The 13182-nt window shown below is 28.1% G+C and overlaps 4 protein-coding genes across 8 annotated transcripts; 2 read left to right on the top strand and 2 right to left on the bottom strand.

The window, feature by feature from the left end:
• Window positions 1-205: 205 nt before the first annotated feature.
• LOC122631020 (dnaJ homolog subfamily C member 7) lies at window positions 206-3636 on the bottom strand. Of its 2 annotated transcripts, XM_043816194.1 has the most exons (12): window positions 3339-3636; window positions 3117-3203; window positions 2876-2964; window positions 2677-2801; window positions 2407-2595; window positions 2096-2214; window positions 1850-2003; window positions 1607-1771; window positions 1354-1519; window positions 1120-1266; window positions 866-1018; window positions 206-784 (listed from the first exon to the last, which is right to left on the bottom strand). In XM_043816194.1, the coding sequence occupies exons 2-12, from the start codon at window positions 3191-3193 to the stop codon at window positions 684-686; spliced, it is 1485 nt and encodes a 494-aa protein (XP_043672129.1). In that variant the 5' UTR covers window positions 3194-3203; window positions 3339-3636; the 3' UTR covers window positions 206-683. The 2 variants fall into 2 exon arrangements, with proteins under 2 accessions (XP_043672129.1, XP_043672128.1); XM_043816193.1 differs by having other exon boundaries at window positions 3117-3636.
• Window positions 3637-3893: 257 nt separating this feature from the next.
• On the top strand, window positions 3894-5109 carry LOC122631021 (CDC42 small effector protein homolog). 2 transcript variants are annotated; one of them, XM_043816195.1, is made up of 3 exons: window positions 3894-4052; window positions 4293-4594; window positions 4680-5109. In XM_043816195.1, exons 2-3 carry the CDS (start codon window positions 4334-4336, stop codon window positions 4686-4688), a joined length of 270 nt encoding a protein of 89 aa, XP_043672130.1. In that variant the 5' UTR covers window positions 3894-4052; window positions 4293-4333; the 3' UTR covers window positions 4689-5109. The 2 variants fall into 2 exon arrangements, with proteins under 2 accessions (XP_043672130.1, XP_043672131.1); XM_043816196.1 differs by having other exon boundaries at window positions 3989-4192.
• Window positions 5110-5708: 599 nt separating this feature from the next.
• On the top strand, window positions 5709-7568 carry LOC122630981 (electron transfer flavoprotein subunit beta). 3 transcript variants are annotated; one of them, XM_043816109.1, is made up of 3 exons: window positions 5709-5896; window positions 6108-6506; window positions 6661-7568. In XM_043816109.1, the coding sequence occupies exons 1-3, from the start codon at window positions 5846-5848 to the stop codon at window positions 6970-6972; spliced, it is 762 nt and encodes a 253-aa protein (XP_043672044.1). In that variant the 5' UTR covers window positions 5709-5845; the 3' UTR covers window positions 6973-7568. The 3 variants fall into 3 exon arrangements, with proteins under 3 accessions (XP_043672044.1, XP_043672046.1, XP_043672045.1); XM_043816111.1 differs by having other exon boundaries at window positions 5731-6003; XM_043816110.1 differs by having other exon boundaries at window positions 5732-5997.
• A 228-nt stretch (window positions 7569-7796) lies between these two features.
• LOC122630980 (protein UBASH3A homolog) lies at window positions 7797-12562 on the bottom strand. The gene is made up of 4 exons (XM_043816108.1): window positions 10289-12562; window positions 9686-9923; window positions 8867-9574; window positions 7797-8788 (listed from the first exon to the last, which is right to left on the bottom strand). Exons 1-4 carry the CDS (start codon window positions 10393-10395, stop codon window positions 7994-7996), a joined length of 1848 nt encoding a protein of 615 aa, XP_043672043.1. The 5' UTR covers window positions 10396-12562; the 3' UTR covers window positions 7797-7993.
• Window positions 12563-13182: the final 620 nt, after the last annotated feature.

Below are 13182 nucleotides of genomic sequence, written 5' to 3'. Positions count from 1 at the left end.
ATATCATATGAAAGTAATAAATATTGTTTACGTATTTTAATAATGAAAACACACATGTATGTATGTATGTATGTATGTATATAAATATATATATATATATAATTAATAAATTTGAATATTTGAATATTTCTAAAAAAATTTAACCCAAATTTCAATTTTAGTATATTATTTTCAATAAGACATACATTTAGGTGATAAAACACACTTTTCTATAGCATAGCTGTAAATTTTTATTATCATTTATTATAACAATAACAGGGCTTCAATGTATAATTTTTCTATGCATGTCCATTCACTATATTTAATTCTAAGAATACCATGAAATAGAATAAAGGAATTGTAATATCATGCAAACCAGGTGGATTAGAGAAAGTATTTTTAAAAGAATATAAGTTCAAAATAATGTATCTTTCTATCAATGTCCATTTTTTCGTGAAAAACACTATATTTACGATATTTGAAAAGAATGAGAATTTGCTTATTTATGAATAAAAAACGCGGAGAAAGCAAACTTATAAAAAATAATCTACTATCAGTATACAACTTTGTACATAGTGATCTAAATATCAAGACCAATAAATATATATGACTGCAAAGAGTAAAACATTATATTTTTATATTAAATAAACTAAGATAATGATAGTACGATATACTGTGATATCATGATGTGCTTTGGAATGTTATTAACCCAAATGAAAACTGTAACCATTGTAAAATTCAGTTCGAAATTGAAAGCCCCCATCTTGAGCAAAAAAGGTTGGAAACATTCCACGAGGATCCACATCTATAAAAATTTGTTATCATTTGAAATATTCATAGTATTCTATAGTTGTAAAGTTATTGAATAATGAATAATTTTACATACCTTGCATACTATTATCACTGTCATCCATATCATGGCCACTATCATAATGTAAACGTTTTTTTGGATCTGATAAAATGCCATATGCTTCCCCAACTTCTTTAAATTTCTTTTCTTGTTCTTTCTTCTCCCCTTCAGTTGCATTAGCATGTCGATCTGTAATAATTATCCATTTTTTTTTTTTTTTGAGTATACTGAATGGTTTGCTATTTTATGTATCCTTTTTTTATATATTAGTATTATTAACAGTTTTATACCTGGATGGTGGACCATAGCTCGTTTCCTATATGCTTTTTTAATATCATCAGTTGATGCATTTTTATCAATACCTAATATTTTATAATAATCTTTTTTTTTAGACTTTTTCAAAGCCATTTTTGCTCCGATAAGGAATCTCTTATTTTCTGTAAAATAAAATATTAAATACAGAATCAATTTTTATTTTATTGGATATTTTAATAATTATATTTATATATATGTAATATTCATACCACGACTATTATCTATTTTACATGCTTTCTCAAAATCACGAACTGCTTCTTCGTATTCGTTTAATTCCAGATAAGATGAGCCTCTCCTAAGTAAAGCTTTTAGATAATTTTCATCAAATTTTAATGCTTCTGTGCATTCTGTAATCGATTCTCTTAATCGTCCTAACTGTAACAATGAGGAACGGTTTTTTTTTTAGGTACATAACAAAAAACATATTTAACAATATTTAATATACAATAATTTTGAATTTACTTTAGTAGCTGCTGTTGCTTTGTTAAAATGAAGTTTTGCATTCGTCATTATATTTTGAGGATCTATAGTTAAAGCTTCTGTAAATAAATCATATGCTTCTTGATAGCGTTTCATTTTAAATGCAGCATTTCCTTCTTCTTTCTTCTTTTTTAAAGCTTTTGCTCTCTGAAAGTAAAGCAATAGTCAAAATTACATACATTTAAATGTAATTTAATCTAACATAACAAATCTAAATCTTATTACCTTGTAAATGTCCAATGCTTTATCATGATCAGGTGCTAATCTTAATACTTGTTGAAAATGTGCAAAAGCTCTATCAACACTGTCTTGAAAATACAAACACATACCACGAATATAAATAGCATCTGCATTTTGTTTGTCAATATGTAATATGTCACTAAAATATAAGAAAAGTATTAAAGATATAAATTAATACAATATAATTTAGATTGCATAAAATCTATGCAAAAAAAATGAATATTAATCTACTTGGCAATTTTTTGTGCTTCTTCATATCTTCCTAAAAATGCAAGACATTCAGCTTTGATTAATTTGAATCTTGTACAAGATGTACTCACATCACAACATCGATCCATACAATATACAACCTATTGACAAAAGGAACATTAGTTTGCAAAATATAATAATTTGATTGTGTAGGTTTAATTATATAATATAGTGTTTTTCGTGTGCTCTTGAAAATTTATGTTCATCTATAATAGTAGCACTAAATTTTGCATAATCTTTGCTAACAGTTGTTAGCTGTGGAAATGAGCATTATATTTGCACAAACCTCTAACCTTACGGAAATCTTTCACTGCATAAGCAGCATCTGCATCTTTCAGATATTTCTGTATATATTCTAAATCTTTTTGTTCTGAAGCTATCGTTTTATTGTCAGGATCTAGTTCCAAAAGTTTTGATATATTAGTTTCGGCCTCTATGATGTCACCCAAAATCAAAGAACATTTAATAACTCTGATATATGCCTAAAGACATAAAAATAATATAATTATATAACGTAATTACTTTAAATATCAAAATATTTTATATAACACAAATATATGTACTTTGAGAAACATTGGGTCCAATTCAATGCACTTTTTAGCATCAACCAAAGCGTTACGATATAGGCCAAGCATCATATAACATGCTGCTCTGTTACCATAATAACGAGGTTCATCTGAACACATTTCTAGAATCACCATTATTAATTATTATAGAGGAGGAGATTAGTTTTATTATATAAAATAATATAAATATACTAACCAATAACTTCATTGTATCCAATTAATGCTTTCTTGTATTGTTTCAAAGAATAATATTGATTTGCTATTTCCTTCTTTGCCTCTGCCAATCTAAAGAAAAATCGTAACACAATTTTAGCATATTTATTACATAACAAAAAAAAAAAAAAAAAGAAGAGAAAGAAAGAAAAAGAAAGAACAAAAATTTTATTTAAATGTGAAATATTTTTAGATATAAGGAAAAAAAATTATGCCCTACTCACTCAACTACCGATTTGTCTATATTCATGGCGATTGTTACTGGTTCAAATTCTTCGTTCATTTGCACTTCGTTCGCCATAATTAACGTTCTTAAGACAGGCAGAAGAATCAATGATAAATACAGCCATTCAAAATAACATTCCACTCATATTAATATTACTACACAATAATTTTAAAGAGAAATGTTTCATGGTAATGTATAAAAGAATACTCAAGAAAATTACCACAAGAGAGAAGTCTGTTTCGATAATTTCATCCAACTAATCACGCGGTTAAAACACAATACTACTGTTGGTTAAATTCCAATTAGCGTACTGAATGCGTGACTTTGAAAATACTTCATCTTATATTGTTTCAAATTTTATTATTGAACACATATTTATAGTCAAAGTAAATTTGCCAAAAGACGCCGTCGTATCTCGCAACAGCAACTACATAAAGAAGTGACTTAAGGTGACTCAAGCAACTTTTCACTGCAACCATGCATAAGCTACAGTAGCTTCAGGTAGTTCAATTCAAGCGTTGCTCGACGCTTCGAGCGCCAAAGTGAACGTAGCTACAAATGACTAGCAATTTATCTTTTTTACGATATAATGAGTATAATCAGACATAACAAAATAAAATTTAACGAGATTTACAATTTGACATTAAGAAGACATTTGAATGATTCTTTTTTTCTTTTTGAAAAGATACTAAAAATATGGTATTATTAAATGTTATAATAATATGATTACACGTTGAACTTATTAAATATATACATTTATGATCGACCAATCCAGTAAAGATTCAAGTTTGTCCAATTTTTAAACTGAATCGATTAATTGTACTTGGCTCAGTGTAGTAGAAAACATACAATATATAATCACCATATAGGATCGTCTGTCATGCTTCTTGGCGGGTTAGAACGAACAGGAACATCAAAGAAGTAAAAAAAAAAAGTAACATGAAAATAACTTTTGAATAAGTTTGTGTTTTACAATATTTATAATAACTATTGTACTGTAACACGTATAGTGTAAATAAAGTATATAATGTATTATCCAAATATATTACCATAACTGTTTTATGTTGCATATAGGTTAAGATGTGTTAAGTTATTTTAGTAGTCTGATCTTATTTGATTTAGGAACTGTAATATTTTATTATTTTGTAATATTGCATTATATCATTTGTTTCAGATTTGAGACAAACAAATTGAGCTAGAAAAATTAAAACTTTAATGAGAATGGCAGGTAGTAGCGAACTTTGGATACAATGTTTTACATGTTGTTTGCATCAGCAGGAACCTCGTTCACGAAATAGCAAACATAAAACCCATCACAGGCTCAGGATAGATCGAAGCATGATAGGAGAACCTACAAATTTTCGGCATACAGGGCATATAAGCAGCGATGATTTCAATATGACTGGAGATTGCTTATCTACTATTCAAGAAAGAATGCAACATAAGGGTGGCTATGACACTTCCATTAGTGTTAAGGTAATAATCATTTTATTTTAACAAGCAAATATGAATAAATCTTGTAAACAATTTGTATATATATGTATATTTTTTTTTATTTTAGGCATATTGATATATATTACAAAGTATTTGAACAAACTGCCAGAGTATTAATGGAAGAAATGAATCGTCTGACTCTTTACCAGTGATATATTTACTTCCAAACTTTACAGTAGCACAATGCACTATGCACAATGATGCATTTTTTTAATGTTTTTATAGAATAATATTTTAATAGAAAGGGTATTTTTTATCTTAACGTCATTTATAAAGACGAGATCTCAAAAGGATTAAACAAGTAATCTTGTACGATGCAACAAATTTAAGAGTGTATTGTCGTGGTCACATATGCGAAAATTTATGTATTTTGATTTATTGCATAGACCTTTAAGATTATGAATGTATTTATATATTAATGAATTCTTCCACATTGATTTCTACTTTGATTAATTTGTAAGTGTAACCTAGTAAATGAAATAAACGATTGTATATAACAAAAAACATAGGAATTTAATACCATATTATGACTCAAATATATTGTAATAATTTACAATTATAAAAAGTAATTATCAGTAGGAAAAAAAATTTTTAATCGAAGTCCGTAATAATACAAAACGGTTGCATTAAATCTTTTTGATTTGATTTAGGATAATGCTCTATGCAATGAATTAAATATCCCTATGTAATTAAACAACAAGATCCCTATATTTTAAATACTTTCTATAAAGAATAATTTAAATTTTTGAATGCATTCTCGAAGAGTCAATTATATTAATTAATGTTTATATTTGTTTTTATTAAATAAATCATATCGATTCGATTATTATTATATTAAATGGAAATCGATTAGGAATCTTTAAAAGACATTGATTATAATTTATAAACTATTGAAATTTTTTCATTCATATATTCCTAATTTTGTTTTCTTATAATCTCTCATTGGAATTATCATATTTTGAACAGAATGTAACAATCATACGTCTAATATATAATTTTATTAATTATATTATTTTTTTTTGTACAAATTGGGAGCAGTTGGACTTCGAACTGTAGCTGTTTGCCACGTCACCGACAAATACCACTATACTATTAACTGCAGTTAGTTACTTCTAGATTTCTATTCGGCGCGTCCAGTGAAGACAGCTTATGTAAACATAGTTGATTTCGTTTAAATACTCATTTTTTATTTTAATTTCTTATCGATATATTATATTTTATTTCGTATTAACTATGTCACGCATACTTGTAGGTGTGAAAAGAGTAATCGATTATGCGGTCAAGGTAAATTTTGGGTCATAGGATACCTAAACATAGAATAGCTTTAATTAAAGAAAGAAAAAAACAAGCAGCAGTTATCTTATCTTATATCAAATTTGATCTTGGTAAAGGTTATTCATTAATGTTTAACGAATAATGGAATATTTCGTAATATTGAGATTTTTAATTTTTTAAATATTCTTAAATGAATATATTTGTCTGGTTTTTTTTTTAGATCCGTGTCAAACCAGATAAAACAGGAGTTATTACAGATGGAATTAAACATTCAATGAATCCTTTCGATGAGATAGCTATTGAGGAAGCTATAAGAATGAAAGAAAAAAAATTAGCACAAGAGGTAATTGCAGTTACATGTGGCCTTTCTCAAGCACAAGATACTTTGAGAACTGCATTAGCTATGGGCGCTGATCGTGGAATACACGTTGAAATACCACCAGCAGAATATGATACTTTACAACCAATTCATGTATCTAAGATTTTAGCAAAACTTGCAAAAGATGAGAAAGCTGATTTGATTATTGTTGGAAAGCAAGCAATCGATGATGACAGCAATCAAACTGCCCAAATGATTGCTGGTAATTTAGATTGGCCAGCAGGAACATTTTGCAGTAAGGTAAAGTGATCTTTTTAATTTAATGTATTACATTATTTTCTGATATTAATGATAATCATCTGAAAAAATAATAAATTTATTAATATAAGATATGAAAATATTTTGTTACTATTGGAATTTGTTTTACTTTTTTTATCATTTTTTTCATTATTAGATCGAACATGGTAATGGTGAATTGACTATTACTCGAGAAATTGATGGGGGGTTAGAAGTCCTCAGATTAAAAACTCCAGCTGTCCTTAGCGCTGACCTTCGTCTTAATGAACCTCGATATGCCACATTACCAAACATTATGAAAGCAAAAAAGAAACCAATTAAAAAAATTAGTTCAAAGGATCTTGGCATAGACACGTCTGCAAGAATTGAAATTATTTCGGTAGAAGAACCACCAGTTAGGCAGGCTGGTGCAATAGTACCTGATGTTGATACTTTAATAGCTAAACTAAAAGAGCGTGGACATCTTTGATATCTTTTAAGTGATCTATAAAATAGAAGATTAAAATATTGTATCTTCCTTGCAATGAATTTTATTATATTTTATTGTATATAACATATGCTATATGTACATAATTAGAATGAATAAGCTCTATATTATATATTTTCATAAATTTGTACCATGTGGAGGAAAAATGTATATCTTCTCTCTTTATCATTTATTTTACAATTTTAATAAAATAGTATGTTATATACTCTATATATCTTTGGTAAACATAACAATATACATCAAACAAATCTCTTATGAATGTGTACATATACATGTCATCATTTACAAAAAAGAATATTGGAATTTTTGTTCAATTAATCGAACTTGTATTATCATGATCAATTGGCACAGTTATCTAAGTTTTTTTACTAATAAAATTCTATAAAATAAAAATATTGATATTGCATACTTCTTAATGAAAAATTTTAATAAAATATAAGCTGTTTAAAAGTTTAAATTTGCAAAATGCAGCACTCTGATTCAAATATAAAATGGCAATTATATCGATCTGAATTAATATTGCAAAAACCGAAGTTGCATGTGATAGGAAACAGTTAATAAAATTATTTTTGCACTGATTTTTATCATTATTTAAGTTGAAGAACTGATGTTTAATTATTCGATGGTTCACATTTAAAACTAGTAAATAAGTTATTCTTATTTCAAACTTACGATAAATCGAAATGCAGGTACAACATAAGTAAATTCCTACATAATCTATCTTATGCATTACAATTATTATTCTTGTCTTGTAAGGGAAAAACGAACTGCGAATATTTTATATTCATTACTTCTCAATCTTCTTAATTTCTAAACAAGAAAATATCATATGTTTTGTATTATATGTTTTGAAGCAAGACTGCTTGTATTTCTTCTTGATTTCGATAATTTCAATATCAACTATTCTTTTATATAAAATTCATTGTATCATGACAGTCTTTTATAATTGCGATTCTATTATGTTTCAAAGTATAGTTCAATTGTTCAATATTTTCCATATTTTTTACATTAAGACTTTCCAGTCAAATCTACTATTACTAGTGTGCGTGATAGGAGGAAAAGGAGGTGGATGAAGTTGCCACCCATTCAACCCTTCGCGAGCGGCTAAACATGCCAAGTACGGCACTCGTTGAACTAATTTCGTTACTTCTGCTGCTGGTGGTATCTGACCACCAGTGAGCTGTTTAGTACAAGCTGCTAAAGAAGCAGCATGAGCTACTATGAGAATGTTACCTACCGTACTTTCAATGATTTGTTTAATTAATTCATAGCTTCTTTCATAATACTGTGCTGCATTTTCTTTTAATGGAAGATCCTTTGCTTGAATTATTTGGCTATAATTTTTATCCACATTAAAACCTGCATTAATTAATTCTTCGGAAGTCATCCAGACGGGTATACCGTTTGGATACCATGCTAACCATTCTATTAAACCTGGTTCTATTTTCATGGGTATATCTAAATCTAAGCCTTTTAAAATATGAGCAAGCGTTTGAACACATCTGAGAGATGGCGAAGTAAAAGCAACATCTATTTTTATGTTAGATGATTTCATTGCTTCACCAACCAATCCTGCTTGTACTTCTCCAACAGTTGTTAAAGGACTATCGTTCTGAAAGTCTCGTATATTCCTTAGTGGTATCTCCTTTGGCATATTTAGGTCTCTACGTACGTAACAACCATTTTCTTCAAAGCAATATGGGATCCATGCACCAAATGTAAAATCTACTCTCTCTCCATGACGACATATGAAGATCTGTCTTGCAGAAACCACAGGTGATGAAGAGGCCTTCTCTATCTATGTAAAAACAGAAATACGAATTAGGAATAAATATTATTTAATTAATCTAATTGTTCAGATGTTTCAAGAAATTACTGATTCTTTATTTATTTCTACTCCATCTGGCGTATCTACAGAATCTTCCATAGATAGCAATGACGGTTGTTGTTTTCTTGTTTTTGGCATTGCCTCTTCTTCCACAATTTCACTTTTCTTATTATTAATTTGTATAGTAGTATGCAGTGTCCATGAATCTGATTCAGCTGTTCGTTTTGTATGATTTAAAGGTAAATGTCCTGAAGTTCCTGTTAACCAGGAAGTACCTTCAACCCATCCATCGGTAGAAGCATCGCATGCTCCTTCTGGTATATAAACGTAATCTCCTACTCTTAATTCTAAGTCATCGTGTTCTTTAGATGTATATGCATGTATAACTTTATGGACATGCGAATTTTGTAACCTAGGATCTCTAGAGTATAATCTAAGTTCCCAATTGTCTGGTGTAGTTGGTCCCAACTTTTCAACCATCAAACGAAGAGGTTGAAATAAGTTGCTAGGAAATTGATAAGCCAATGTGAGATGCAATGATTTTACTTGAGGTTTAGCAGTAATACCTAAGCTTGTTAGTTTATCAACATAATTGGTAGAAATTTTTGTAAGCCATTTTGTATCTGCATCTTTGACAAAAAGTCCCATAAAGTTGGGTGAAACGTACGTTTCCAAATCGATACGGTCGCAAAGTTCATCTAGATCGATGATATTTTCAAGAGAACTTACAAGTTCTGACGTTAATTCATCAGATGCCTAGAAATAAAAATAATAAAGAACAAGATGCATGCTTTTATCTAATAGAAGAGTAATGATTCTTCTTTACCTTAATTAATGTTATCGTATAAAATGAATTGTTATACTTACTTGAAAAAAAGATACAAGCGTAATATGTGGTATAAAATTATGTGCTCCATTCCAACCTAACTCTTTGCTTTCTGCCCAAAATGTTAAAAGATGTTCTGCCAATGCTCCTGTAGGACAAGCATATAACACATATTGTCTGTGTGTAATAAAATCTAAAGTAGGATCTCTGACATGGGCAAGTAACCAGTCAGAAGCAAGTTGAACACCACGATGTCCAGTAGCAGCTAATGCTTTTTCCCTGTAATTAGGAAAAAACGTATAAGTCGCGAAAAAAAATAATCCGTTTGCGCGGCAGATTGTTTGATAATGAAAACGTAACGCGTTTAAGTAAAACAAATTAAACAATAATTCAATATTGAATACTGTAAAAATGACAAAATATAATTAGGATTTTTATAAAATATATTATCAATTACAGAAATGAAAAGGTAAAAATGTAATTGCAATGACTATACGCGGGAGATCAAACAAATTACAAATGTCTTATACATTTTGACAGCTGTTTGTTTACAATGACATTCGGTAAATACAATAAAAATTTATACGATCGAAATTTTTTTGTTTTCGTTAATAATAGAATTACATTGTTGTCACAATACTTACGCTCGATGTTTCGGAAATCCAAGTTGTAAAAGCGTTTGTAAAGGAGTCAACTGTTGCTTCGAAATTTTCGTCGCGGTTGGATTTTTTCGTGGCGGTAATGTCGCCATGACGGTACGTTACTTAAGAGTCGCCACTAAGCCGCAGCTTGATCATGAACGAGAAATCTTACTGCGATGGGAGAAGTAGTGCTGAATTTTTATTTAAACTACGATTGAAATCGTCATTCCCTTTTTAAAACGTTAAATTGGATAGATTGGATTCGAGCGAGAGTATATTATAACTTTTTTTTTTTATAATAACGAAGAGACTTTAGCAGCAGCACTTGATGACACTTTATATGATAAGAAATGTAACTGTTTCTATATTTTTACGGAAATCGTGACAGGTTTTTTTATCGTTTGCATAGAAAGAAATTATAGATAAAACAATGTTATCTCACTGTTAAGATAAACGAAAGACTACGGTAAGAAGATAGCTTATCATAAACAATTGTATTTGCTTAATATCTATGTAATTATATGTTTGAATTATTTCATATATAAGATAATTTAAAAGGATATCGGAAAGAAATATTACCTACAAAGAATTTCATAACATTCGTAGGTATTCGTTACATCCGAAAGAAGATTATCTATTGGTCATTTCCGATGGAACCAAAATGTGTTTCGTTCTTCGAATAGTATCAGATAGAATAATTTCATTCTTACTACAATCGAACGGAATATCCAATAAGATTGTACGTCGAACAAAGACAACGTTTGCTTTGTATGGAGTTTTTCTTTTTTTTCTTTCTTCTATACAAAAAAATCGTTAATCATATTATTGATATTTCGCGAATACAAATTTATTTCAACAAAATACGAATGAATATAGACGAGTTTTTGATCAATGTATTTTACAATTTTACAATACTTTAAAACCTTTCTGATTCGGTAACAATGTTTTCTATACTAAGTAACATTAATTATCGTATTGTTTCATACACTATCAAAGTTCACATTTTGCTAAGTACGCTTTTTAGTTAGATAAAAAATTGTTTAAATTCTCCATATTAATTTGCTTCGAAGTCTTCGCTCATTAACGTCTTACATTATATGTATTTAAGTAACATACGTAGCTGAGGTTATAGTATAAAAATACTACCTGTTCGTTTTAAGAAAGAGTATGGTGTATATATATATATATATATATATATATATATATATATATACACATACACACACATACATACATATATATATATAATATAATAATATATATAATTACTTAAGGCACACCTCGTACACAAAATTATAAATTCCACAATTATATTTCATTTCTCTTCATATCAAACACATACTCCGCAACAATTTAAACAATGGCACACCACTGTTTCACAGCGTAATATATTTAAAGTTAGTTTAAAAGAAACAACGAGATATGTGAAACTATACATTTTACATCCGTTACAATATCTTGGTTACGAGCATTCTTTGCGCCATGATACAACCTCGATAAATATATAATAAAAAAAGTTACACAGCATTCATATACATATAAAATATAATAACTCCTCTGGTGAAATATTGTACCTACACATGCACATATGTATATATGTACAATATATATTCTTGCTTAGAACCGTAGTGATTTTTCGTTTGATCATAATAAAGTCGGTCCTTTGAAATCAATTCTAAATAATTAATGTTCAAAATTGAAACGAAGCTTCTGTAAAAGAATACAAATAAGAAACTACAATTAACTCGCGATCGGTAAGAAAATTATAATCTTTTCTTTTTTTCGAAATGAAAGACATATAAGTTATTGGAAGTCAATAATTGCTCTCTTTTTTCTATTTTTTTTTTTTTTTTATTTTGTCACGTAACTATTTTTGGCACGCATAAAGAAATTTCAAAAGAACGATCAAATTATGATAAGGGTTTTCTTCTGTTTTTTTATTTTTGTTTTTATGTCATTTGCGCCTATACCTTTCATTTTTATTAACATATTATTTCAATTTTAATTCCAATCGTTCCGTATCGACATAATGATCAACATAATTGATAAATCCACTCATTCGGACATTTCTTTATATTATTTTGTCTTAAAGATTACATTTCTCAATTTAACGATGAGAAAAATACTCATTTTCTTCTTCGTTTTAATTAAAAACATGGGGTATTTCTATTTTTAGGCAGTTTACGTGGAAAATAATTCTATTGAGATTTACGATACTTTTTAAAGCGATATTTTTCATTTGGATTGCACGATATATATATATATATATATATATATATATATATATATATATATATATATGTACGCACATACATATATGTGGCATATGTTTTTAAAAGTATTGCGTTATATATATATATATTCTACAACCTGGTTATATATCAAAATGACGATGTCCTTGACATAAATTTATCGATATTAATAGTAACTTTCGCGAAAAAAATTGTTGTTTATTATTAAAAAAAATTTAGAATACTATTGTTACTGTGTATATATTATAATATTACAAATGTATGTAGAAAGAATCATATTGATTTTACATGTAATATGTTGATCTTTATATTATCTATAGAACATTTTACTTGCATAAATTAGTCTATAAAAAAAATATTGTCTGAACATAAAATTATTTAATCAATGCAAATTGATTAAGAAAATTAGAAACAATGTGCAATTTTAATTTCTGTAAGAATGACTGAAATAATCGAACGATTAAGTATCGTTAAAAGATTAAGATATTTTCTATTGCAAAGAGATCAATAGCAAAAAAAATGTACGCTTTTTAAAGAATTATTGATTATGAAATAACATGATGTTCAAAAGGATCAGCAATATGAAGAAAACGAATAATTGATACTTCTTTTGTGAACTCCATCTTGTCGGGTTTAGGCGTAAAA

Source organism: Vespula pensylvanica, chromosome 8, assembly GCF_014466175.1.
Source record: "Vespula pensylvanica isolate Volc-1 chromosome 8, ASM1446617v1, whole genome shotgun sequence".
Classification (NCBI taxonomy): Eukaryota; Metazoa; Arthropoda; class Insecta; order Hymenoptera; family Vespidae; genus Vespula; species Vespula pensylvanica.
Note: the sequence above shows the minus strand (reverse complement) of the source record. Positions and strands in the feature narration are given on the sequence as shown.